The following is a 23,548-nucleotide window of genomic DNA, read 5'->3' as shown; positions in this document are numbered from 1 at the left end:
ACAGACAGATGAACTTCTAACATTTGTTCAGAAGTGACTCCTCCGAAACATCACTCTCTTCTCTGGCTGAACATGAGTCAGACATATCTTATCCAAGCAGAAATTTCCTTTTCTCACCGGCCTGAGAAGGAAAATAAGAGTTCCTGGTAGAAGACTAGCTTCTTAGAAACCTCAGTAAGCCATGCTTTGCATCCCGACCACTTGAGGGATGCCACCTCTGATTCTGGTGGAGTGGGATGTCAGTAGGGTATGTTTTCTTCAGTCCTTTGACCTGTGTCTGCTATGAGAGCCTGAAGAGAGGATACACAGCTGCAGTTCTTTCATTTATACTGCTGAAGCTGTTGCAGCAGGGAAGAAGAGGCTGACTGGAAGGAGGCACCCAAAGCCTATCAAGAGGGTGCTGAACCTTGGGCAAATTGTACTGTCTGAGGCTTACTCCTATACCCTGAGCAAATGTCTGCTCAGTAGGCACTTTGTCACCTCCTGAATAAGCTGCTTGTCAGTAGATTAATCTACTGCTTCTTTGTTCTGGTTCCAAAAAAATTGTTCCCACAAGTTACTAAATTAGGCCTCCAGTTTGAAGAGGAACTGGGCCCACATCAGCTTGAAGCTCTTTTCTTGGCAACTACTAAAACATGATTTTTCCCAGATCCAAGAGATCCCTCCCTGACAGTTGGTACCGTTTTCCCTGAAATTAAGACAGTGTCTTATATTAATTTTTGCTCCCAAAGATGCGCTATGTCTTATTTTCAGGGGATATCTTATTTTTCTGTGTTCTGTTCGTCGGGCATGCTTCCAAACAAAAAGTTCGCTACGTCTTACTTTCGGGGGATGCCTTATATTTTGCACTTTAGCAAAACCTCTACTACGTCTTATTTTCAGGGGATGTCTTATATTCGGGGAAACAGGGTATCATGAGGTACTGTTAGTCAATAAAAATGTTTGTGGAGACTGAGGAATCAACCTGTCCAGGAGGGAGGTTACATTCTCTGAAAGAGTGGCTTGATAGATTGGTGGGGGCGGGGGGCGGGGCGGGCATGTTTTGTTGGATCTTGGTCTACAGTTGGAAGCATAAATTTCTTCCACGGCATACAGTACCTTTTGTCAGTTCCAACTAATAGTCAGCGTTGAAAAGGGTGACATGGCCACAATAATCCATGCCTTGATGACATCCAGGTTACATTAATCCATGTGCAGGGTTGTTTTTAAAAACTGTTCTGAAACTTTAGTTCACAATCCAGAGGAACTGGGTTCCTCCAAAATGTTGACTTTGCCACAGCCAAAAACAATTCTGCCAGCAGTTGCCCTCCCTATTTTTGGTCCTTTATAAATGGACATGTGGGATAAGGGGAAAAAGAAAAAGGAAATAAAAGGATAGTAGAAGTTAAAAGAATAGAAGAAAAGAAACTGGTCTAAGCCTTGTACGTTAACAGGCACAGGGCTTCCCTAAAACTACTGTTTTCCCCACTGTTAGTAAATGAATCAAGACTAGATTCTCCATCAGTAGAGATGGAAAGCTGGACTGTTTTCCTGCTTCTAATATACAGTTAACTGATGAGACTACCTACTTCAGGATACAGCTGTAGCTAGGCAACTGTTGCTCTCCATCTTCCTTTCATGGCCTGCTCAACAAGAGAGATGTTTTCCTGTACCACAAAATCATAGTTCTTCCCTCAAGATATTACATTCCAAGCACAATTCTTCTCCTGCTCTAAGACACAAGCCTTTTACAAAAGAGGCTGTTCCACAGTCTGGTTTGAATGTCTACTGATGACCAAAATACAAACCTTCCAAGGTGCTCTCAAATTCTCAGTAGGTGGAATTATGTCTACTTCATGAGTATGATTAGTCCATGATATATTATCTTTCTGTGTAGAGCTAAATTCAAAAACCAAATTATATTATTATTCTATTATTTGCACATCAGGTTATTGATCTGTTTTTCACTTTAGGGACCGCAAAAAAATAGATTCCTGTCCTAAGGTGCTTGCCATCTAAAAACTGACATAAGAGAAACAAGAGAAAAAGATGGAGACAGAGATAAATAGGAGTAGGGGAAGAGAAACATTCATTCCTGTCGCCCATGTTTAAGCTTAGTCTCAGTAGAGAACAGCCTCAGTAGAGAACAGTCTCAGTAGAGAACAGTCATGTGCCAAAGACATGATGGAGCAGACGACTTACTAAGGAAGGATTCAAAGCACATAAGAGAGGTGGCATATAAATGTTCTGGGAGGCAATTTCTGGCATAAGGGGCAATCTGGGCTAAAGGACAGACTTATAGGAGGAGCAGAAGTTGGATGGCTGAAGGTGGCAGAGCTGGAGGAATGATGACCTGGGAACAGGCATATCAGGACATGAAAGCAGGGAAGAAAGGGATGGTAAGGCCATAGAATGTTTTGAACAAAAGCATGTTTACATATCTTTCCCTTTTATAGCAGATAAAACATGTATCCTCAGAAACATTTTTCACTTCACTGTTCACTCACTTTTCTAGAAAGTGAGTCACATTTATCTTTTTAAACCGGGGGAGGTGTTGTCCTGGTTCTAGTTTATCCTTGTAGGTTTCCTTGGTTCTAATTGAGTTTATGGAGCACATATTAAAAATGAGGCATTTTTAGCTGTAACTTACATGCCGCTGATAGTTAGGAGTAATATTACAGTGAATTAACCTGCAGAACAAGCCCGAAGTATTTCCTGCTGCTTTTTTCAGAATTCAATTACTTTGACATATATTAAGAAAAAAATGATTTTCAATATCAAGGGGCTAGAAACGAGTATATTTAGTTGAGTTTCTTATAAGAAATCTGGGAGAGACCTCTTTCATGTTTGCTGCTGTTTGGCAGCAAAGAAATGAAAATTGGTCTAAAAAGGATAAAACTGCACTATGAGAAATTGTAAAAAATTTAACAGAGAGTTTTAGGTCAGTAAGCAACTAATCAGAGCAGGGAACTAATCGCAACATTTGAATGATCAAATATTATCTAAATTACCAAAGATTATCTAAACAAAGACCATATTAGTTCACTAGACTCTCTGCCTTCCAACCCACTGGGTCTGTTTCATTGGGAACCACTGCAGGTCCCTTTTGACCTTATCCCACTGAGGAACATCTAAAATATGTATGATGCCACGAAAAGCAAAAATAACAGCAGTATTTAAAAAAATAAGGAGCCAGCTGATCATATAGCATTGTGAGCCAGAGAGCTGGGGCTTACATTATTTAGTTCTTTGTGCAAGTTGGACAGCTGTACTGCTGAGGGTGTTTGAGGGAACTAGTTGAACCCCAGACGTATGCTGGAATATAAGAGATATAGCTATGATGTTTGTAGTATTCCAGTGGTTAGCAGGATCTTTATTTGCATGCACAGCATATAAAAGTACTTCATTCTGATGCATCAAAATCTTCCGACAGAAAATGTGACAAAAAACAAACTGAAACAAATTTGCAGATCCATAACAGCAAACAACAGAATTTGTCACCTGTGAGTAAGCATTTCTTTCATCATCATCAAACACTTCCATTATTTATATGTTGAGTCTTATTTTTCTGGAGTAACAAAAGCAGTCTGTATAACAAATAATCTTCCAGATATATTCCTTAGATCTTCTTACTCACTGGAACAATCTAGCAGGCACCACAACTATTTTTTAAAAATCGTATTTTCACAGAAGTTGTGCAAGGTTACTAAAAGCTGCACTTGACAACAGTTGATGTTCTACCCTTCCCCCTTGACCATTCTGATAAATGAGTTTGTACAACATACAACATCTCCTAAAAGCATTTGCTTCACAGTAAAAATTGAGCCATAAGAGACTGTGATATAAATTGCACAGCTTTTCAAATCTTTCTGAGGTTTACTATAAGCAGCTTAAAGGTTAGCATTACAGGCCATTTCTGTATGGCACAATTATACCGGGTTACAATCGGTATCTTGCAATCTGGGTCTATTTTATTCCAGTTTCTCCCTTCAGAAGCTGCCCGTTTCTGCGAAGGAATCAAGTGAAGACCGGGAGAAAATACTCCACTTTGTTTTGCATGAGCCCGGGTCTTTTGTATTTATACTACAAGCATATCCGCGCATGTGCAAACATCCCCGGCGTTCCGCATTCTGATTGGCTGCTGTTTTTGGGTGGCAGCTTGAATGAACACCTCCGCCCTGCCTTTTGAATTGCTGCCCACAAAAAGGCTCCACTTCTGATTGGTCGACCCACAGCAAATAGGGAAAAATGAAGTCCTCCCCTTTCTTCCAGTTCTGGCGCAGGCCTCAACCTGGCAAGCAGCAGCAAAAAACAATGGGGCACAGCATCAAATCACATTCCCACTCATGTTCTCATATTTTTGTGGAAAACAAGAGACTCCCCACCCCCTATGATATGCCCACTAACATTTGGCCCAAAGTGCACATCTCTCTAGCTATGCGCTCCGAGAAACCAATACATGTACAGAAAAGAAAATGGGGGCATTATGGGACTCCACTCCTGATTAACCCAAGCGAAATGGCACCCGGTCGATACCATGAGCAGAAAACGTGCTTGGGGGATCATTTCGGGAAGGGCAAGCTGTAACGGTCAGCGGCTCAGTAGAGTTGAAAACTGACATGACGTCAGGTGCAGAGATCAGGGGGCGGGCAATGGGACGGGGAGATCAGACGGCTGTGCAAGGAAAATAAACTGGTTCTGCTCCAATGGTGTTTGCATGGAATTGGGTTCAATCTTGGATTTTTGAAAAGAATTGCCAAATTGGCAATTTTTGAAAGTCCCGAAATGAGGGAAATATCGCAGGGCAAACCCATTTTAGGACTAGGAATCGTGTGAACTTCTTGGCCAAACCAGGATATTTCCCTTGTTCAACTTAGGATACTTGGACCATGCAGAAATGACCAAAGACACAGGTTTGTTTGAAAGCTATTGAAAATGTTCCATTGATATTTTATACAATTTATACTGATTAAATGCAACATATTGTAGCACAGAAATCCCACACTTAAAAACAAACATCCCCCAAGAAAACAGAAGCCTTGAGCACTCTTCACTCACTTGCTGGTTTTTATGTAGTTTTTGTCTCATTGTATGACATATTTCAATTGTTTGTAGAAATTCTGGACGTGGAATGAGTACTTCCAGTGCAGACTCTTTAGTGCTAAGAAAAGAGCTGTGTACAGGGATAGCAGTAATTACTATTACTGTTTGTCATGCCTTCATTTTTACACATATCACATTTAAGTCACATATTAGTGTACATCTCAGTTCCACTTTTAAAACTTCAAAGAACATATATTATTTTTCAACGTCTATTATTTTAATAATATTGATTTTTTTCAAATAAAACAAACACTCAAAATTACTAATGACCCATTTTCATATAGACAGAGGGGATTAAAATGCATTCACATGATGTTTCAAAACATTTTATTTATGTGTGCCCTTGAGCCTTTGCAAAACTTGAGAAATTACAGTGGTATTTTTTATTACTAGATTTTTTCTAGTTATGAGTTGCCACACCTATACCAATCAGCAATTAATATTCCCTTGTACTTTGGAGGCTATTAACCATGGCAATTACCCAAAGAGCCCCATAAAACACTTCCAGAAGCAATTCAAGAAGTCACCGATTCCTTCCATTCTGGCCACAAACGCTCCTGCACTGCATTGGCATCATACTGTGAAGGTTGCACAGTTTACAGGTACTGAAGGAGCTGCAATGGGAAAGACAATTCCAAAAGCTCTGGAAATAGTCCTTTAGATCTATTTACTTGCATTTTGGGGTGGTGGCATCATAGATTTCTTTTATTTCAACTGAAGTTTAGAAAATTTAAATACATGGCTAAAGTTACTCCATAGTCATGTTTCAGATATTCAGCAGGGTTGGGTGTTTTTAAAAACAATTCCCTGCATTACAGCAACTTGATTCTGAAAAGTGGGAAGGTAGCAGCTAATGTTCAAGAAATGGATGTCCAACATCCTTCTTGTGGCAAAAAAAAAAATTTACACAGTTCCTTGGGTCCAGGCCCATATAATAAATTTTGTACAAAGTCCCATGAAAGGCAAGGGAGTGCTGAATGTTGAAACCAGAAAAATTCAGGATCCATGCTTTTTTAACTCATCAGGCATCCTCAGCAGTCTCTGACTGTGCTACTTAACACAAAATAAGTAAAAGCATGATTTCCACTGAGCCAACTAACATTCACTTTAAAAATGAGTGGGGAGGTTTAAACATTAACAGACCTTTCGAAATACTGGCTTGGATATGATGAACTCCAAGTGGAAGGCTCTTGTAGATATTTTATGTCTCCCCAGTCAACCCCTCCTGTGACCAACAAAATGGTGACGTTGAGTGTCACAAGTCTTTTACGGACAGAAATGCCATGTATCATGGAAAGCATTAGGAAGGAGGAGAGAAGGAGGAGAAATCACCCCCATTTCCTCTTCTGCTGGCAAAGAAAACACAGCAGAGAAAACTTTCAGTTGACCAACACGGCAATTTTGATGCACTGCCTTTCCTTATTGCAGGCCACCATGCCGTGCTGAGCATTAATGTCCACAAAAAGTTCATGTGATTCCCACCAGAATGAGCTTTTCAGAGGCAGGTTCACAGGAGCTTCCTAGAGGGAAAAGAGGGAATATGTAGAAGAAGAAGAAGAAGAAGAAGAAGAAGAAGAAGAGTTTGGATTTATATCCTCCCTTTCTCTCCTGTAGGAGACTCAAAGGGGCTTACAATCTCCTTGTCCTTCCCCCCTCACAACAAACACCCTGTGAGGTGGATGGGGCTGAGAAAGCTCCGAAAAGCTGTGACCCAGCTGGCATGTGTGGGAGTGTACAGGCTAATCTGAATTCCCCAGATATGCCTCCACAACTCAAGCAGCAGAGCTGGGAATCAAACCCGGTTCCTCCAGATCAGAGTGCACCTGCTCTTAGCCACTGCTCTTTGAGTGGAAACTTTCAAGTAAAAAAATATATTGAAGATTAGGCTAACCAGAATAAGTGATCCCTAATGCAATATATTGATTTATTGCTTTAAGATTTTGATAAAAATGGAATTGACAAACCCATGTGTAAATTTTTTTTATGGATTTAAGCAGTTACCCGTGCATTCCAACAGCCTAACTTTTCACTTGGAATGCTGATCACCAAATAAGGTTAAAAGTCTCTCCAAAGTTGTATCTATTCACTCCCTGGCACTAGATAAAAATTAGATACAAAGTTGTAACTATTCACTCCCTGGCACTGGATAAAGTTATGAAGAAGAAGGGGGGAAAAGAACAGCATACACTGCATTGTCACCACAGAATTCAAGGAATGGTGACCATATAGTGCTTCCTTGGTCCAACTGGTCTTTTTTGCTTTAAAATATTAAGTTTTAGAACCACTGCAATATGAGACACTCATCATGTTTTTTGTTCAGTAAGACCAAACCAACTACTGAGACTGATACATAAATTTACTTTTCAGGGGGGAAAGGGCACATATAATCCTCTAACACTCAACCCAGCGCACAAGGTGGTCATCATTTTTTCCCCAGGATCAATTTCATTCAAAAACAACAAAGCTCAAGTGTCTCTCTAGTGCTTACCTAAGCTTGTCAGTAAAAGCTTCTAAAGAAGCATTGAACTCCACTAAAAGATCAGCTTGAGAACTTAATCCTTCTGTAAGCAGCACCACCTGTGGAAAAATTATATACAAAATGATTCCTGAAAACATCTCAGTTTTTCTTCTCTTTGTGCAAATACATTCTTTTATACAATCACCTGGCATGAGGAAGGGAGGTGAAGCTCTAGAATCAACTTTTTATTAATTTTTATTCCTTTCTGTAATTATTTTGCCGACGTCTACGTCCTTATCCTTCTATGTATTCCTAGCAGTGTCTATGTCAATCTCCTGAGCTGCCCAGTGGCTGAGAACACAGATTTCCAACCTCTCTTTTCCTCCCTCACTGAGATACACTGAACTGAAATATGGACTCTGATCACCATTTATGCCCTAGGAAGTGGAGCTGACAAAGTGCAACAGGAATGAGGAAACTTGCAATGAGACAATCACTCATGTCATCTTGCTAAGCATTATGTAAGCAGAAAGAAGAGATAATTTATTAGTATTATATTTTGTAGCTACATGATCTCCATAATGCTTACTATTAGCCTCATTTTATTTTATTTTTTTGCCATCAAGTCACAGCTGACTTAGAGAAATCCTGCAGGGTTTTCAAGGCTGGGAATGTTCAGAGGCGCTTTGCCACTGCCTGCCTCCATGTCAAACCCTGGTATTCCCTGGTGGAATGCTCTGTCTAATGAGACCCGGGGCCTGCAGGATTGATCACAGTTCCACAGGGCCTGTAAGATGGAGCTGTTCCACCAGGCCTATGGTTGAGGGCAGCAATGATATTCCATCTACTGGCTTTCCTCCCCTTTTTTCCTTTCATTGTTCCCATTTTTATTTGGATACTGAAGTTCTATTCATTCCAGTCTCAATTTTGAGTTTTTGCCACAGAGTTTCTGTAATCTGTATTTATTGATTGAAATTTGATTCGAATTTTAATATATCATTGCTGTAAGCTGCCCTGAGCCTAAAAGGGAAGGGCAGCCTAGAAATCCAATAAATAAATACATAAATACTAGCCAGGTTAGGGCTAACATTGTGTGACTGGCCCAAGGTCAAGCTTTCATGGTGTGAATGAAAATGTGAAACTTGGTTTTCCAGGTCTTAGTCCAACAGTTTAACCACTACACTCATGCTGGCAATAGGTCATTGAGTGCGGGGCAGGGAGGAATCACAACATGGAAGGTCTTTAACTGAAGATGATCAAGTTTAATACCCTTAAGTTTTTATAATAAATCTTCCTATGCCAGAGGGAAAGTAGCACACAATCATCCCGATTACAGCATGCCACAAGAAAGTCTAAGGCACTAAAACAAACCTTATCATAATAGACACATGCTTAATAGACACATGCTTAATAAACTGTGGAGAGCCCTGGAAAGCCACAGCTTGAACACAAACAGCAAACCGCTGCCTGTAATTCCTCAAACGCAACTCTCCTTTATAATTACAAAGACACTTATATCTATTTTTAATGTAAATTTTAATAAATGTGTCTTTCTTTACAAAAAAGATATAATACAACTCTGTGCTACAGCTTTTGTCTACCCACTAAACCTTCAACCAAATGATCAATGGTCATGGATATTAGGTTACAGAGGAGATGTGTGAAATGAACTACACAGACTCAGGAACTCTGACCAAACACTGACTTTTGAAAAAGTTTTGCTTTCACATGTCCACACAATGACAATTTTTAAAAGGTTTTCAATAAAATTCATCTCAGGTTGGGGGATGGGGGGAGCTACCATATTACCTGTCTTTCCAGTTGTAGTATGTGAGCCTTCAAAAGATTGACACGTCTTTCATCAAAACATTCATTCTTCCCTTCTTCTATAAGCTGTTCATATTGGCTTCTAAGAACAAAATACATTCTTTATAAAAAGAAAATGCTATATTGATCTATAGTAACTACATTTTTGGAATGATTAGAAGTGACATTCAAATCAGAAAAGGGCATTCATCATCTCCTTTGTTTATCCGATCAATCTAAAGGCCTGCTGTTTTTCTGGGAAAATGTGTCTGATCTCGTACCTTCAATTCTATTATAAATAAACCACTGCTTTGAAAAGAATTTTCTTTAACCTGCTAATTCTTCACTAGCTACTTAGAGTACACTTGAACATACAAATATTAATGACACTTCCAAAGTGTTTTATCCTAAGAGAAAATAAAAAGCTATATAAAACAGAGATTTCAAAATTCACATATTTCTAATGTAGGAAGCAAGCAGAAGAATAGATTTCAGTTCCATAAGAACAGATTATTGTGCTATAATTGTAATAGTTTATAGTGCATCATTTCACAGTTAAAAATAAACAGACCTTATCTAGAATCAATGTATATCAGTACCTTAAATCTTCTAATTCATGCTTTAATCTTATATTTTCTTCTAAGAGCTTCTGAAAGAAAAATCCAAAAGTAAGAGGATTCAATTTTAGAACATGAGAATAAGGATTTTTTATAAAGTTTATTTGGCATTTTAGATGCAAGATACACAAAGCTTGAGTTAAATAAACAAAAGAAAAATGTGACATACATCGTAATCATGTATCCTATCATCACTTATATATCTACCAATGAAGTCCAGGTCCACAGATTGGGATCACACTGATGCTAAACAGATGGGGGACCCCACCTCCCAAGTTGGAAGAAAAATGTCAAATGTTAAAAAGTACTTTGGAGGTTTAAATCACCCTCCAAATTATAAAAAAAGAGTTGTGCTCCAGGCTCAGCCATGTTGGCATTGGCATCTGAGAAGCTCCCTAGGTTCAGAACAACTCCCAGACTCTACTGCTGCTGTGGTCAGGCTGAGAGGCCTGGAGCTGAACTTGGCTTGGCAATGGGGAAGCCACTCTGGTCTGGAGCAGCCATGCCTGGTAAAGTAAGGAGGGTGGAGAGAGAGAGAGAGAGAGAGAGAGAGAGAGAGAGAGAGAGAGAGAGATGGGAGATTAAAGGAGGGTGAAATAGAGAGGGGGATAGGTTGACAGAGAAGGGGACTGGGAGACTGATGGAGGAGGTGAGGTGGTAAAATAAAGAGGAATTAGGCTGATGTAAAGGGAGAGGAGAATAAAGGGGGAAAATAGAGAGGAGAGGTAAATTTACCAAGAAACAGAGGAAAGGCGAAAGAGAAAGAGAAGTTGATTGATATGTAAGAGGAGGAGGAGAAATAGGGGACTAGTCTGAGAAGGGGGGAGAAATAGAGGGGGGATAGGTTGACAGAAGGGGAGAGGGGAAGAAAGAGAAGGAAGATGAAAGAAAGCAAACGGGGGAAGGGATGCACCCTTCCCACAAGTTTCTTGTGTGTTGCCACTTGTATATTCTACTAGCAGTCAGCCAAATCTGAGAATACTTAAATTCCAGAGATTAGACCTGTGAAGTGCAAGATGGAACTTTTGACAAACCTGTAAAGCACCCCAGGTATGTTTTAAAAATATGACATCTAAAAAAAATACATGGGGGTTACAAAGTTAAAAAGTGGAAGCCCCTTGGGGATGGGGCAGTCTACAAAATCTAATAAAAAAATAGAGATCACTACATGCTTATTTGTCGAATTATATTATATCATTGTTGCTGTTAAACTGTCTGTTAAGCTGTATCAAATATGCAAGTACAATAGTATTTATGTGATACACAAGTGGGCACTTGATTTATCCCCATAACTCAAGAATGTCTGCCAAGTTTCAAAGAAACTGTGAGGTTTAACCTTAATTTCATGCAATATTCTCCATCATTAAGATACCACTGGTCTTCTTATATCCACTAGTTTACTGTGAGAAGCATAAGCCAGCTTGATAGTATCATCTTGGTTACTTTGAATTTGAATATTTTAAGATCTTTGTTGAAGGGGATCCCTTTATGCCCACATGAAACACCAACCAGTCAAAACCTGTTAGCTGGTACTTAAGCAGTACAATAGATTGGATGAAGGGATGCATTTGTAAGTATTTCTATTTTTCAAGTTTTCTATTATCAAAGTTTTAAGGCATGTAAAAGTTATTTAACTGTCACTTTCTTCAAATTTTGTAATTTCATTGAATTTGAGCTCTATAGAATGTGATAAGAAAATGGAATGGTATAGTTGCCTTTTCCCATCAAATCACATGGTTGTAACAAAAAAAGGAGAAAGGGCAGAGGAGAAGCCAACCAGACAATAGAATTAAGCACATATACTTCTAGGAAAAAATCCTAATACTCAACAATGGCATCTTCAGAGAACTTATTTATTTATTTATAGTCTACCATTCTCACCAAGACTCAAAGCAGATTACACAGCCTAAGTTAATACAATCAACAGGGTAAAATATTCAATAAACAATGTAATAGGATTTGACTTATAGACATCTGGATACAACCAGAGGTGAGGCAAACCATAAGCATTAACATGATGCATTAAAACAAATGCAAAAATTACATAAGAACCAACTTAAAGCAAACTGATGATATGAACAAAACACATTTGTACTTTCTACAGTCTCTAACCCCAAGCTTCTTTCTGAATCATGTCATTACATTGCAGAAGAACAATTCAGTTTTTCATAGTTTGTAGAAAGCCAGGACAGCAAAGCTTTCCTAACCTCACTGGACAGTTCTTGCAAGACCAACATAATTTAGAGCAATGCACGAAACAAAAAAAAAAATCTAGAATACCAAGTCTTTAGATAAGCCTGCCAACTTACTGGACACAAAAACTCACTTTTTTTTTTACCTTTTGCTCGCTCCTGTTCATAAATGGAGTATGAATTTCACTGTTCTGTTCTTCCCTTCTGAGCACCAAATTATCTTGAAATGTTGAATCCGGAAAGAAGTGGCTGCTTACAGGGTTCTTAAATGAGGGCTTTCCAACCTTTAAAAACATACAATCCCAGCACAAACACAGATATCAAGAGATACAGCCAATATTAAGTAAATGTTCTACTGAGAGAAGATAAGTCACAACGCCAAAAATTAATGATGCAGAGGAACATATTTAATCAGTTCTACATCAATTAATCAGTTCATTCAATTAATAGTCAGGGAATGGCCCTCCTGGTTTCCCACCAATAAAAGAAGTTCATCTGGTGGGCACACATCAGAGGGCCTTTTGAGTGGTAGTCCCACAAGTATTGAACAGCTTTCCCAGGGAGGTGTGCCCCCTCCCCCACACACACACACTTTTAATCTTCAGGAAGCAGTTGAGTACAGTTTTACTTTTCAAGGACTGCATTTGACTAAGTTGATTTCTATTTATTTGAAGTCCTAATTGAGATTTTAAATTGTGAGTTTTTACAATGATTTTATTGACACTTTAAGCCACCTTTAGTTCTGCAAGGTAGAGAAATGGTGAAGAAACGCTTTAAATAAATAAATATGTCTCCAAGAAGTGAAGAATTCACAACTTGGCTCAATATAAAGTTCTACCTGCCCCTGCCATAGCAGACTACATGCCATCTTGCAAACCATTTCATGAGGACACACGCTTGAACGGAGAAACAGAAATGTTCCTGTTTTGTGGTGACTAGCCTAGCATGCATCTTGGCCAAAGTCCCCCCACCCTCCTCCTTTTTGCTCATTATGGTAACGGCTGCGTTTTAGAAAGGTCTGCATTAGTTTTCTTTAGCACAAGCTGAGTAGGCAGTCCTCTATTGAGGTTTGTATCTATTGTACATTTATAAAAGCGAACACAAATGCGAACACAAATGCCATTGATCCCAGCAGGAAAACTTGCAGGCATGACACACTGAGTGCCAAATGAAGGGCTCTAATTAGTGAATAGTTCCGGTTTGACGGAAAAGGCCTTAACCTTCTGAAAGGAATAATGAGCTAGGTAACATCTGAAGCACCAAAGTTTTAAGAATTGCTTTAAATGTGCTAAAATGTCAAGCACAGGTGACAGAACAGTGAACTGTACACTTGGCAATAACCAACGAAATGCCTGGCATAAGGAAGCGGCGTCTGGCGTTTGTTTTCTCTTGTGAATCTCCACCTGGAACTAAATCTGATACACTCCATTATTTGATAGTTATTTAAACCAAAAGTAGGAAATTTTTTGCAACATAGATCCTGCCTGTGTTATGAATAGGAAAATATGTGGCAAGTTTTGTGTACTTTATAACAAACCAAATAATCACATACCATTTATAAATATCTCATTAGTAAAAACAAGGCTTTAGTAGTAGTGAAAAACCATTCAAATGCCCTGGTAATTTAAAAAGCTACTGAATACAACAGTCCAGAATTGCACATTATTCTTGCTATTCAATGTATGCAAAATTTTGCTCATATAAAAAAAAAGTAAAAACTGAAAAGCAAGTACAAAGAGTACCTTGAAAAAGCCAGTATTAGAGACAGAGTGCAAGATACATACCCAGGGAGGACTACACCAGAGATAGGGTGATATCACTTTTGGCATGACCCCAAAGTGATGTCAATGCACAGAGGCAGTGCCAAAGTTTCTCCCCTACACAATGATATCACTTCCAGGTCACACCGGAAGTGATGCCATGATGTTAGTCTACCACTTATCTCCTTCCACCCATTTCCTTTAATACTTTTCCTTTGCCATTTAGCTGAGTAGAAGCAGGTAGAGCTAGCAGGGGGTGAAGCAGTTGGCCTCCTTTATTAGAGTTCCAAATTTGAAATTGTAAACCTATGTTTCCCATGAGAAATACAATCCATATACTGATCATTTTGCAAAGATTTTTCAGCAGATGTACACTTTTCACCTTGACAAGGTACAGCATGGCCTCTGACTTCTCCCCAGGGGCGTCTGCTTTTTGCTCCCTGCCCCCACCTTGTCACTTTGTCTTTCTGCCCCCCCAATGCCCTTGTCACTGCCAGTGTTACCCCTCCTTTCTCCACCACTCTCACATTGCAGCAATGTTTACAGACAATATTTATAGAACTCGAAAATGGCAGTTGAAGGATTTACACCCTCATCACCATTTTTTAAGGTAGAATTTTTCAGGTTTGTCGAATATTTTTCCTACCCCTACGTGGTCTCATTGTATGGATTCTTGAATCCATACTCTGGGGCTGTCTTCAGAATGAGATACAAAGACATATAATTTTGAAAAGCAACTATATCTGTATGAGCTGCATACACTACAAACTCAAACAGAAAAATGTGTAACTAACCAGCTTTGCTTTGCAGCAGCTAAATTAAGAACGACATTTTAGCAGACAAAATTAACGCACATAACAGAATTACAAAATTAATGAAAATAATTTTTATTTCACTCTAAGGAGGAGCTGAAGTCTTGAGCTGCATAAAACCAGACACATCACTAGAAGGGAAAATAACCAGGCTCAGACTTACATACTTTGGTCATGTGATGCGATCAAATTTGCTAGAAAAATCTATGATGCTCGGACTTGTCAGTGGCAGGAGAAGACCTGGACGCCAAAGAATACGATGGCTAGATACCATAAAAGCTGATACAGGCATGAACATCAACCAGCTGAAGGAAGCAGTACTTAATTGAAAAATGTGGAAAGAGCTTGCATATCGGGTCACCAAGGGTCGAGAACGACTGAGTGGATAACATCATCATCATCAAGAAGGAGCTGGAATTTTTTAAAATGTTAATTGTCTCTGTCAAGCCTTGGGGGTAGACCCGATGTTTGCTCTTTTTTACTAATCAATACTTAAGAATATTCATTTGTCCCCATTTCCATCAGTGATCGTGGATTACAACACATTCCAAAAAATAATCTACTACATAATATTACATAATAAAACACATCTACAGTTCTAACCTGGATGGTTCAGGCTTACCTGACCTTGTTGGATCTCAGAAACTAAGCAGGATTAGCCCTGGTTAGTATTTAGGTAGGAGACCACCAAGGAATTTCAGGGTTGCTATGTGGAAGAAGGCCACCTCTGATAGTCCCCTTGCCTTGAAATTCATATGAGGTGGCCATAAGTCTGTGACTTGACAGCACTTTACATACACAATAAATATACCATTTTACAAAAGAATGCATAGAGAGTTATTTAATTAGAACGGAATGAATCTTTTTGGGAAACCACATAGGTTATTTGACTTCCAAGAGAAACAGCAATATTTAGTATTTTAAAGTGACCACCTGAATAAGCAAGCTTATGCATTTCAACAAATTCAATTACTACTTTAGTCCCCGATTTTCAGTCTATGATGAAAATCAGCCTCCGCCAATATTTTTCCCAACTGGAATAATCTCCAAAATAGCAGAAGCCAGCGGGTTTACAGAGGCAGCATTGATTTGCAGATTACTATCTCAAACACTGATTTCACTCAAAATGTATGCATTCAATAAGGAGACAGAAAGGGACTTTCTCTCAATAGCCACCAAAACAGGTGACACATCTATCAATCTTGGTTCAAAAATTTAAAAAGACATTCTGTTCTTCCAGGGACAATTTCAAGTTCAGGGCAAATAAAAATGTTTCCAGAAGTTGAAAGCTACCATATAATGTTTTATCAGTCTTGGATTTTTATATGTGATACTATACTCCTTGACTAGGTATAAGTGCTTGTGGTAACTGTGACACTCATCATATTATGTAACAAAATATATTTGTGACCTCCAGGTCATTTCTTAAATCAACTTTGGCCAACTAGTGGCCTGCAAATCACACCTAGCTCCTGAAATCCCTACCAATTTTAAAAAATCAAACTATTTAAAAAAATAGAGAGTAAGTATGGTACAGTAGTTAAAGTGTCAGACTAGTATCTGGGAAACCCAGATTCAAATCCCCACTCTGCCATGGAAATTTGCTGGGTGATCTTGGACCAGTCACACACTTTCAACCTCGACCCTGGCAAGTATTTGGAGGGGAGACCTTAAAGGAATACCACGGGCAGGCGATGGCAAACCACCTCTGAAAGTCTCTTGCCTTGAAAACTCTACAGGGTTGCCTTAAGTCAGCTGTTACTTGACAGCCAACGAAAGCTTAACAACTATCCAAAATCTCTATTTGGTATTATATTAACAGTTATACAATATGAAAATTCTCATTACATTGAAAATGTGGCGTAGAAATGTTCTAAAGAAAGAAAGAAAATATGTTCATTTGCATCAAACATATAATAAGCTTTGTGCTCTGACTTTGTGCTCTGACTCTGTGCTTTGATGGCAGAAACATAGGCCCTTTCTGCACCGCAATGGTATGGTGGTGCATTGGCATAAACAATGCTGATGCACCCCCACCCCCCGGGACCGTTCGCATGGACAGTCCCGGGAGGGCATAGGCTGCGCCGTCGCCGAACGCCTACCTTGTCTCCTGGCTTCCAGCTCGTCGCAGAAGCTAGGGGACACGCCCCCCGCAGCCTGGAGGGACAGCTCTGGAGTCGCAGGCCAGGAGGCGTGTCCCCTGGCCTCTGCGACAAGCCAGAAGCCAGGAGACAAGGTAGGTGCTTAGGAAAGGGGGGGGGATGGCGCCTTCCAGCCGCTGCCATTTGCACGGCAGCGGTTGGAAGCCGCTGTTTCCGAAATACCTCGCTCAGGGAGCAAGGTTCAGAAACAGTGGCTTCACGCCGCTCGGGGGTTGCGAGGCCGCCGCCACTGCGCCATGCAAACCCCTCTGCAGAGATGCTGTTTTTAGTGTCCCTGGGACGCTGTATTCCGCCCGTGTGGAAACAGCCTTAATTACAGAAGCTAGCTTATGGTGTGAATGAAGTAACTCAAGCTACTGACTCTGGATCACAGTCTAGGAAGCAAAACTACATCCAAAAATAAAGAGCTTATTCATTCCTGCTCTAGATGTCTGATGAAGAGTAGAAGGTGGTCAAGTCATCCTTTCTTGAATGCAGAATAATTCAATGTTCCTGCTTTTTTAAAAAAGATCATACCTTTTAACTCAGGCCTCTCATTCACTTGCTAACTTTTTGAATAAAGCTTTACAACATGTTATACTTTTACCCATAAATGCCCCTTAAAAAAAAAACCTGAGCACAATTCTTCTTTACAACAGAAGTCAGATTTGATTGCTACCCTGATGCTTTTATCATTTCTCAGTACACAGTACACTCAGTAAAGTGTTGCCCTCTAGAGGAATATTCTGTGTAACAAGCATCAACTGCAGTATTTTATAGCAGCAGTAATTCACAATATTTCTCAATAATTTACACAACAGCTGCAAAACTTTTCCAAATACTGGAAGCAGTAAACAAAACTCTATTTTTCAATTGACTGGGGGTCAATCAAGTGTAGAGACTGCAGGTATGTTTCATATATTATGTTTTTTATGATCTCCTGGAACAAAATTTCTGAAGGACAGAAAAGTCTTCTCTGAAAATTCAATTATGGGAAATACCCAATTTAGGGTGTAAAGTGTCAACTTATTTAAAAATCCATGCAAATGTTTACATACTCAAGTGTAGGTAATTTTGCTTTCCTGGTAGTCATTTCATATAGAATGTAGAGTCTGACAGATAAATGAATCTGGACTCAAAATATCAAACAAAACTGTTACAAGAAATCAAAATTGAAAATTGAAAGCAAAAGAATGGGCCCAGAAAACAAAAATATGATATGGTGGTGGAAAAGTGCTGTCAAGTCACAGCCAACATTTGGCAATCCCATAGGATTTTCCAAGCAAGAGACATTCAGAGGGGGGGAGGGTTGCCATTGCCTGCCTCTGATAGCAACCCTGGACTTCCTTGGTGGTCTCCCATCCAAATACGAACCAGGGCTGATCCTGATTAGCTACCAAAGTCTATGAAATCAGGCTAGCCTGGGCTATTCAAGTCAGGGCAAAAAAAAATTCCACATATATTTAAAAAGATAATGTACCCTCATTTCAAAGCACACTAAGATATCTTCTTTGCGGACATGCGTATTCAGTAAAGATGATGCAGAACGTACACAATTCTCAAATAACTTACAAAATATTTTCAGAGGTGTGACACCTGAGCTACTTACTGTCTAGTAGTTACTTCATTTTGCAGTGCAATATATATTAAGTGACTGAAAGATACTCAACTGCACGTATATATTGGTGGGGGGTGGGGGAGAACCATACTGACCCTGGAACAACTGTTTAAAACACAGGCAGGAAGCTGTATCTCTGGGCCACTAAACTTAAAGGAATAGAATAATAATAAATAATAACCAAGTAGACTCTCTTAATGCTTATACAAACTTCCTGGTCTGAATAAGAAATTTTAGTTTATGAATTTATGAAAAATACTTTTTGTGTGTGTGTATTTACTGACCTCTGAAGACGACCCCGTTTGGATCAAAATGTGTCAGACCTCTTGTGACACTGCATATGTGTGACTGTTCTTGACTCTTTAAGTGTTACAAACTGGAAATGCGTTTGTTAATTTGTGGGGACAGGCTAGAATGTGTATAAATTTGTTTAATCAAGAATTATGGGAAGTCATAGAACCAAGGATTTGCAAAAAATCAAAATGGGAGCTTCTGTGTAAGTGACCAGAACGCCTGCAGTTTTGCAATAGGTCAAAAAGGCATGTTACCAGCAGCTTGCTAGTGACTATGCAAACAAGCAAGATAACATCTTTGACATCTTGGCACTGAGGGCCTACGTGACAGCAGACAGATGCAATTTTATTACCTTGTTTTTGGGTTAGAAATGAATGTGATTAGTTAAATCAACAAAGTGTTTTTCTATATAGTTAAATGAACACATAAATGATAAATGAGTGATTCACATGTATTTGTATTTTACTATAATTCTATTGTGTTAGAATCATTGTATAAGTCTTAAAACCATGTTTTAACATTTCAAACTGGGGAACTGTTAGAAACATTTCATGCTGGGAAAAGAAAAGTTTTATCAGCCTAAGGAATGCTGCATAGCCTGGGGACATAGCTCGCTCTCTGAGAGAAACCTAGCAAAACGGGTTTTTCTTGGAGGAACAAGCTAGCTTTTATGGCAGTTCTTTGTATATGCACAGAGAGAAAGCACGCACAAACAGCATGTAACGTTTGACGTAGAATAAGAGGTTGTCTTATTGTGGCCAAAGACAGATCTGACCAATGGAGTTTGAACACATATGAATCATCATACGTGGAACAAAAGGGGAGGACTGTGTGAAGTTTTTGCATCTACAAGAACTCAGGTTTTCCTATACTGGCCGTGCCTCCTTCGAGAGCCACCCAGGAGAGGGCAATCTCCTGTAACATTCTAAACATTGTATTGGGGCGTGCCTCTCCTTAGGGAGAGGTCACCTTCTTCAACTTATCTGTATTCTGTAACGTTCTAAATTCTGTGTCTATCACTCGAGGGCACCAAGGGCGTGTCTCTTCCTTGGGAGAGTTCACATTCTGTAACTGATCTAAATTCTGCTAAGTAAAACTGTCTGTTTGTTTTCTAATGTCAGATGTCTTTTGCTTTATTTCAAATTTTAAGTTTTTCTTAAAACTAACTCAGCTGTGTAGGACCAGAGAGCGGCCCTGGCCCCACAAATTAGATACTTAATTTGGATTTTAACATGACTTGATTTTAATTTTAGTTATCTGGCCCTGTGCAATAAAAAGTACAATATATATTTAAATTATTTTTCCTTCCTCTCAACCTTTTGGTTCCCAGCTGCCTTACACAAGCCATTAGTCTACCAAGGTCAATATTGTCTACTCTGAGCTGCTGTAGCTCTCCAGGGTCTCAGGTCTCTCATTCACTGCAATGTAATTCTTTTTCACTGAAGGTGACAGTGATTGCATCTTGGGCCTTCAGCACACAAAGCAAATGCTTTACCACTGAACCACAGCTCCCTCCCTCCCACCACCACCTCCATGCACATCTGAACTGAACAGGTGGTCAGAAATTGCAATGGGATTAGGACTGATTGGGACATCAATCAAGATCTGTGTTGAATGCAAAACGAGAACCATCACACAACTGTTCACAAAAAAAACCTGTTTACAAAAAAAGATGCTACAAAGAAAGCTAGCATAGGTTATAAAATTATTATGTGAAAAACAACTGTACCACAAGCTTATACATCTGTACGTGAATGGATAATCAAAAGTGTATGATGTCTGTTACTGGAAATCTGTAAAAAAAAATACTGTACTTTAAAACATTTTCCAAAGTACATTTCAGCACATTTTTCTGTATTGCAGTTATGTACATAATTTATGTCACTACCTAAGACACCTGCATACTATAAATATATTTCACACAAAAACCCATTTGAGGATTTTATTAAGTCAAAAGGTTATACCCAAAGGGCTTTTCCTCACTACTAAAGTTAATACAAGAGATGTTGGCTAGATGTAACACATAGTCAAGCCAGAACAAACAGGCTTAAATTGACTTACTGCAGCACCAGAAAAATGTCTCATTTACAGTGTGCCCAAAACCACAGAATTTATCTAACAAGGTTTCAAGATCCCACCAATCAAACAGAATGTACATTGCCAAAGTTGCCTCCATAACTGAACCTTATGTTCACGATTGTTTCTTTTGTCACAGAAGCCTGTGTAGTGGATAGATTGTTAACTTCAACTAACAAGCTGGGTTCAAATTTAATTGTGCTATGAGCACAGCTGGATCAATCATGCCAAACAAAACCTAAGGTTCTTAACAGGATGAGACAGGATAATCCTCGTGTGTGCCATCCTCAGCTCCTTTGAAGACGGAAAGAAAAAAAAATCTTACTGGGCTGAAAAGGATAGCTCCAGAACCACTTTTCTATAATTATTTTATTTATTTAAAACATTCATTAGCTGCCTTTCTACCTTAGAGGGACCTCTCATAGAGTCAGAATGGTGTAGTGGTTAAGAGCAGGTGGGCACTTCCACATGAGTGGCAGACTCTTAACTGGTGTGCCAGATGTTTCCCCACTCCTGCACATTCCTGCTGGGTGGCCTTGGGCTAAACATTGTTCTCTCAGAACTCTCTTATCCCCACCTACCTCACAAGCTGTCTGCTGTGGAGAGAGGAAAGGAAAGGAGTTTGCAAGCCCCTTTGAGACTCCTTACATGAGAGAAGGAGAGTATGAATCCAAACTCTTTTTCTTTTTCTCTTCTTCAAGGAGGCTTATGATATGAATAACAATAAAATCCATAAAAATCACTAGTTTAAAAATATTAAACTGTAGGTCGGCACAAAAACTAATCAGATGCCTTCATGAGCAAACTATCTGCAGCTACCTCCAAAAGACCAAGAATGATGGGGCCAAGGGCACCTTGCTGGGGGAGAATGTTCCATAACCATGGGGTTGCCAGTGAAAATAGCTAGCATGTTCATAGATAATTTCTGCCATTAAATAAAAGCAAGCTTGAAGTAAAAGCAACATTCAGAGCATCAGGCAACCATGTCAAACAAGAAATATATGTTTTCTAATGGGATGGCGAGTTTCTAGGTTTACGTCTCGCAGCTAGATGGCCGATTCATTAGGGCTGAAACTGACTCGAACAGTGGGAAACAAGTTACTGGATAATAAAGAGCCTCAGTCTGATGCAGACTGTTCTTATGTTTTTAAAAAGAAGTGATAAGTGTTAAACTATCAGCAAAGACTCTACAAAGCTGTTGCTAATTTAGTAGCTCCATACATATTTCCAGTGCACTGTTAGGATTTTTACCCAGCATTCCAGCATTTATTGTCAAACCTGTGAATAGTAATTTTAAAAACAGATTTCAGAATAATGATTAAAAGCAATTTTTATTTTGGAAAAGTTTATTAAACAGGCTAACAAAAATGTTAGGCAAAAAGGTAATAAAAATTCAAATGCATACTTCTCCCACAGTCGAGAGGGCTCAGAAACCGAGTACAGGAAGTTTACATTATCTTTGCAATATTTGCAGAGCTAAGTAATGGTACATTGACAGACATTCCTTCAGGAAACAATAGATTCCCAGAGATCAGCTTGTATTGCCCTTCCTGCACTGCATTTTCTAACAGCCACAGCTGTAAACTGTCAACTTTCTCTCTCAACTTCTGTCTATGTCCTCTCCCCACCATGCAGAGTCCTGGCTTGAGACCCCATCCCTGCAGGCAAATTGTCCATTCAGAGAGCCACCCATGATCTTTAACAACATTTTTTCCCTCAACCCACTGGCTACCAATAGGGGACTCTTGGAAGGTGAATCCATAAGGACAAAATTCATAGTAATCCAACAGCTATACTCACAATTATCCTAATGATACTCAGGGATTAAATGGAATATCCATGTAATGTTTAAAAATGCCACAGATCTATTCTTTTTTATTAGCTTTCACAGGCTAAAGCTCTTTTCTCAGAAATGTGTCACAATCTGTGGTAAGCAATATGCATATATCTATACTCTTTCCCATCAAAAGATTAAAGATTAAAGTGTGGCCAGTTGTGGTGCAGCAGAAGAGAAACCAGTGTGCTTCTGAATTAGAAAATAGTGAGAATGTGAGAATTAACTTCATTTTTAAGTACCACCTTTGTCAAAACCATTATTCTGTGCATTATTAAACATTTTACTTTGACAAAAAAAGCATTTATAGTGCATCGAATGACTATCAGTAGTACTTGCCTATTTAAATCTGCATCATACTTTTCCTAAGCAAAATGGCTGAAGGAGCAGGAACAGGCATGTCTTCCTCTGGAGAAGAGTTAAAATAAACAGGAAGAGCTTGGCAGGAAGACAGGATGAGATGTGGCTGACTCTTTCTTTCCCAGCCCCCAAGGAGAGCCTTTTCGCTGTCCCCTATGGAGCACCACAGATCAAGGGTGACCCAGGGTCAAGACGAGGGGAGTCGTGGGTTGTTGGTGGAGTGGCAACTGGGCACTGGGGAGGCAGTTCACATGAGATCAGCACTGTGCAGCTAAGTCAGCCCCCACCTCATGTTACTCTTGTATCTATAACATCTCTTGTATCTATAACAGCAACAAGCCACTTCCCTCTTGGACCACTTGTGCGGGACCAACTTCTTTTCTGCTGGTGCCCTTGGGCCATCAGAGTGAGGTCACACACAGGCAAAGTGAGTTGCACTCCGGGAGCGGAGAACTGGATTATCCACACCATTGTGCCCACTGCCACTCGCGGGGGGGG

At 39.5% G+C, this 23,548-nt stretch overlaps 1 protein-coding gene across 3 annotated transcripts in view; it reads right to left on the bottom strand.

The window, feature by feature from the left end:
* The window catches only part of LOC125436328, a 62,378-nt gene that overhangs the window by 34,001 nt on the left and 4,829 nt on the right, over window positions 1–23,548 (bottom strand). Inside the window, exons 3-7 of one of the 3 annotated variants that reach the window (XM_048503222.1) lie at window positions 12,290–12,439; window positions 9,946–9,995; window positions 9,350–9,449; window positions 7,571–7,659; window positions 5,038–5,152 (exon numbers count right to left, since the gene is read on the bottom strand). In XM_048503222.1, the coding sequence (XP_048359179.1) occupies window positions 5,038–5,152; window positions 7,571–7,659; window positions 9,350–9,449; window positions 9,946–9,995; window positions 12,290–12,439 (504 nt within the window). The remainder of the gene's footprint in view (window positions 1–5,037; window positions 5,153–7,570; window positions 7,660–9,349; window positions 9,450–9,945; window positions 9,996–12,289; window positions 12,440–23,548) is intronic. The other 2 variants (XM_048503223.1, XM_048503224.1) reach the window with 2 other exon arrangements.

This window comes from Sphaerodactylus townsendi, linkage group LG07 (assembly GCF_021028975.2).
Source record: "Sphaerodactylus townsendi isolate TG3544 linkage group LG07, MPM_Stown_v2.3, whole genome shotgun sequence".
Lineage (NCBI taxonomy): Eukaryota > Metazoa > Chordata > Lepidosauria > Squamata > Sphaerodactylidae > Sphaerodactylus > Sphaerodactylus townsendi.
The sequence above is the reverse complement of the archived record's forward strand: the minus strand, read 5'-3'. Positions and strand labels throughout refer to the sequence as shown.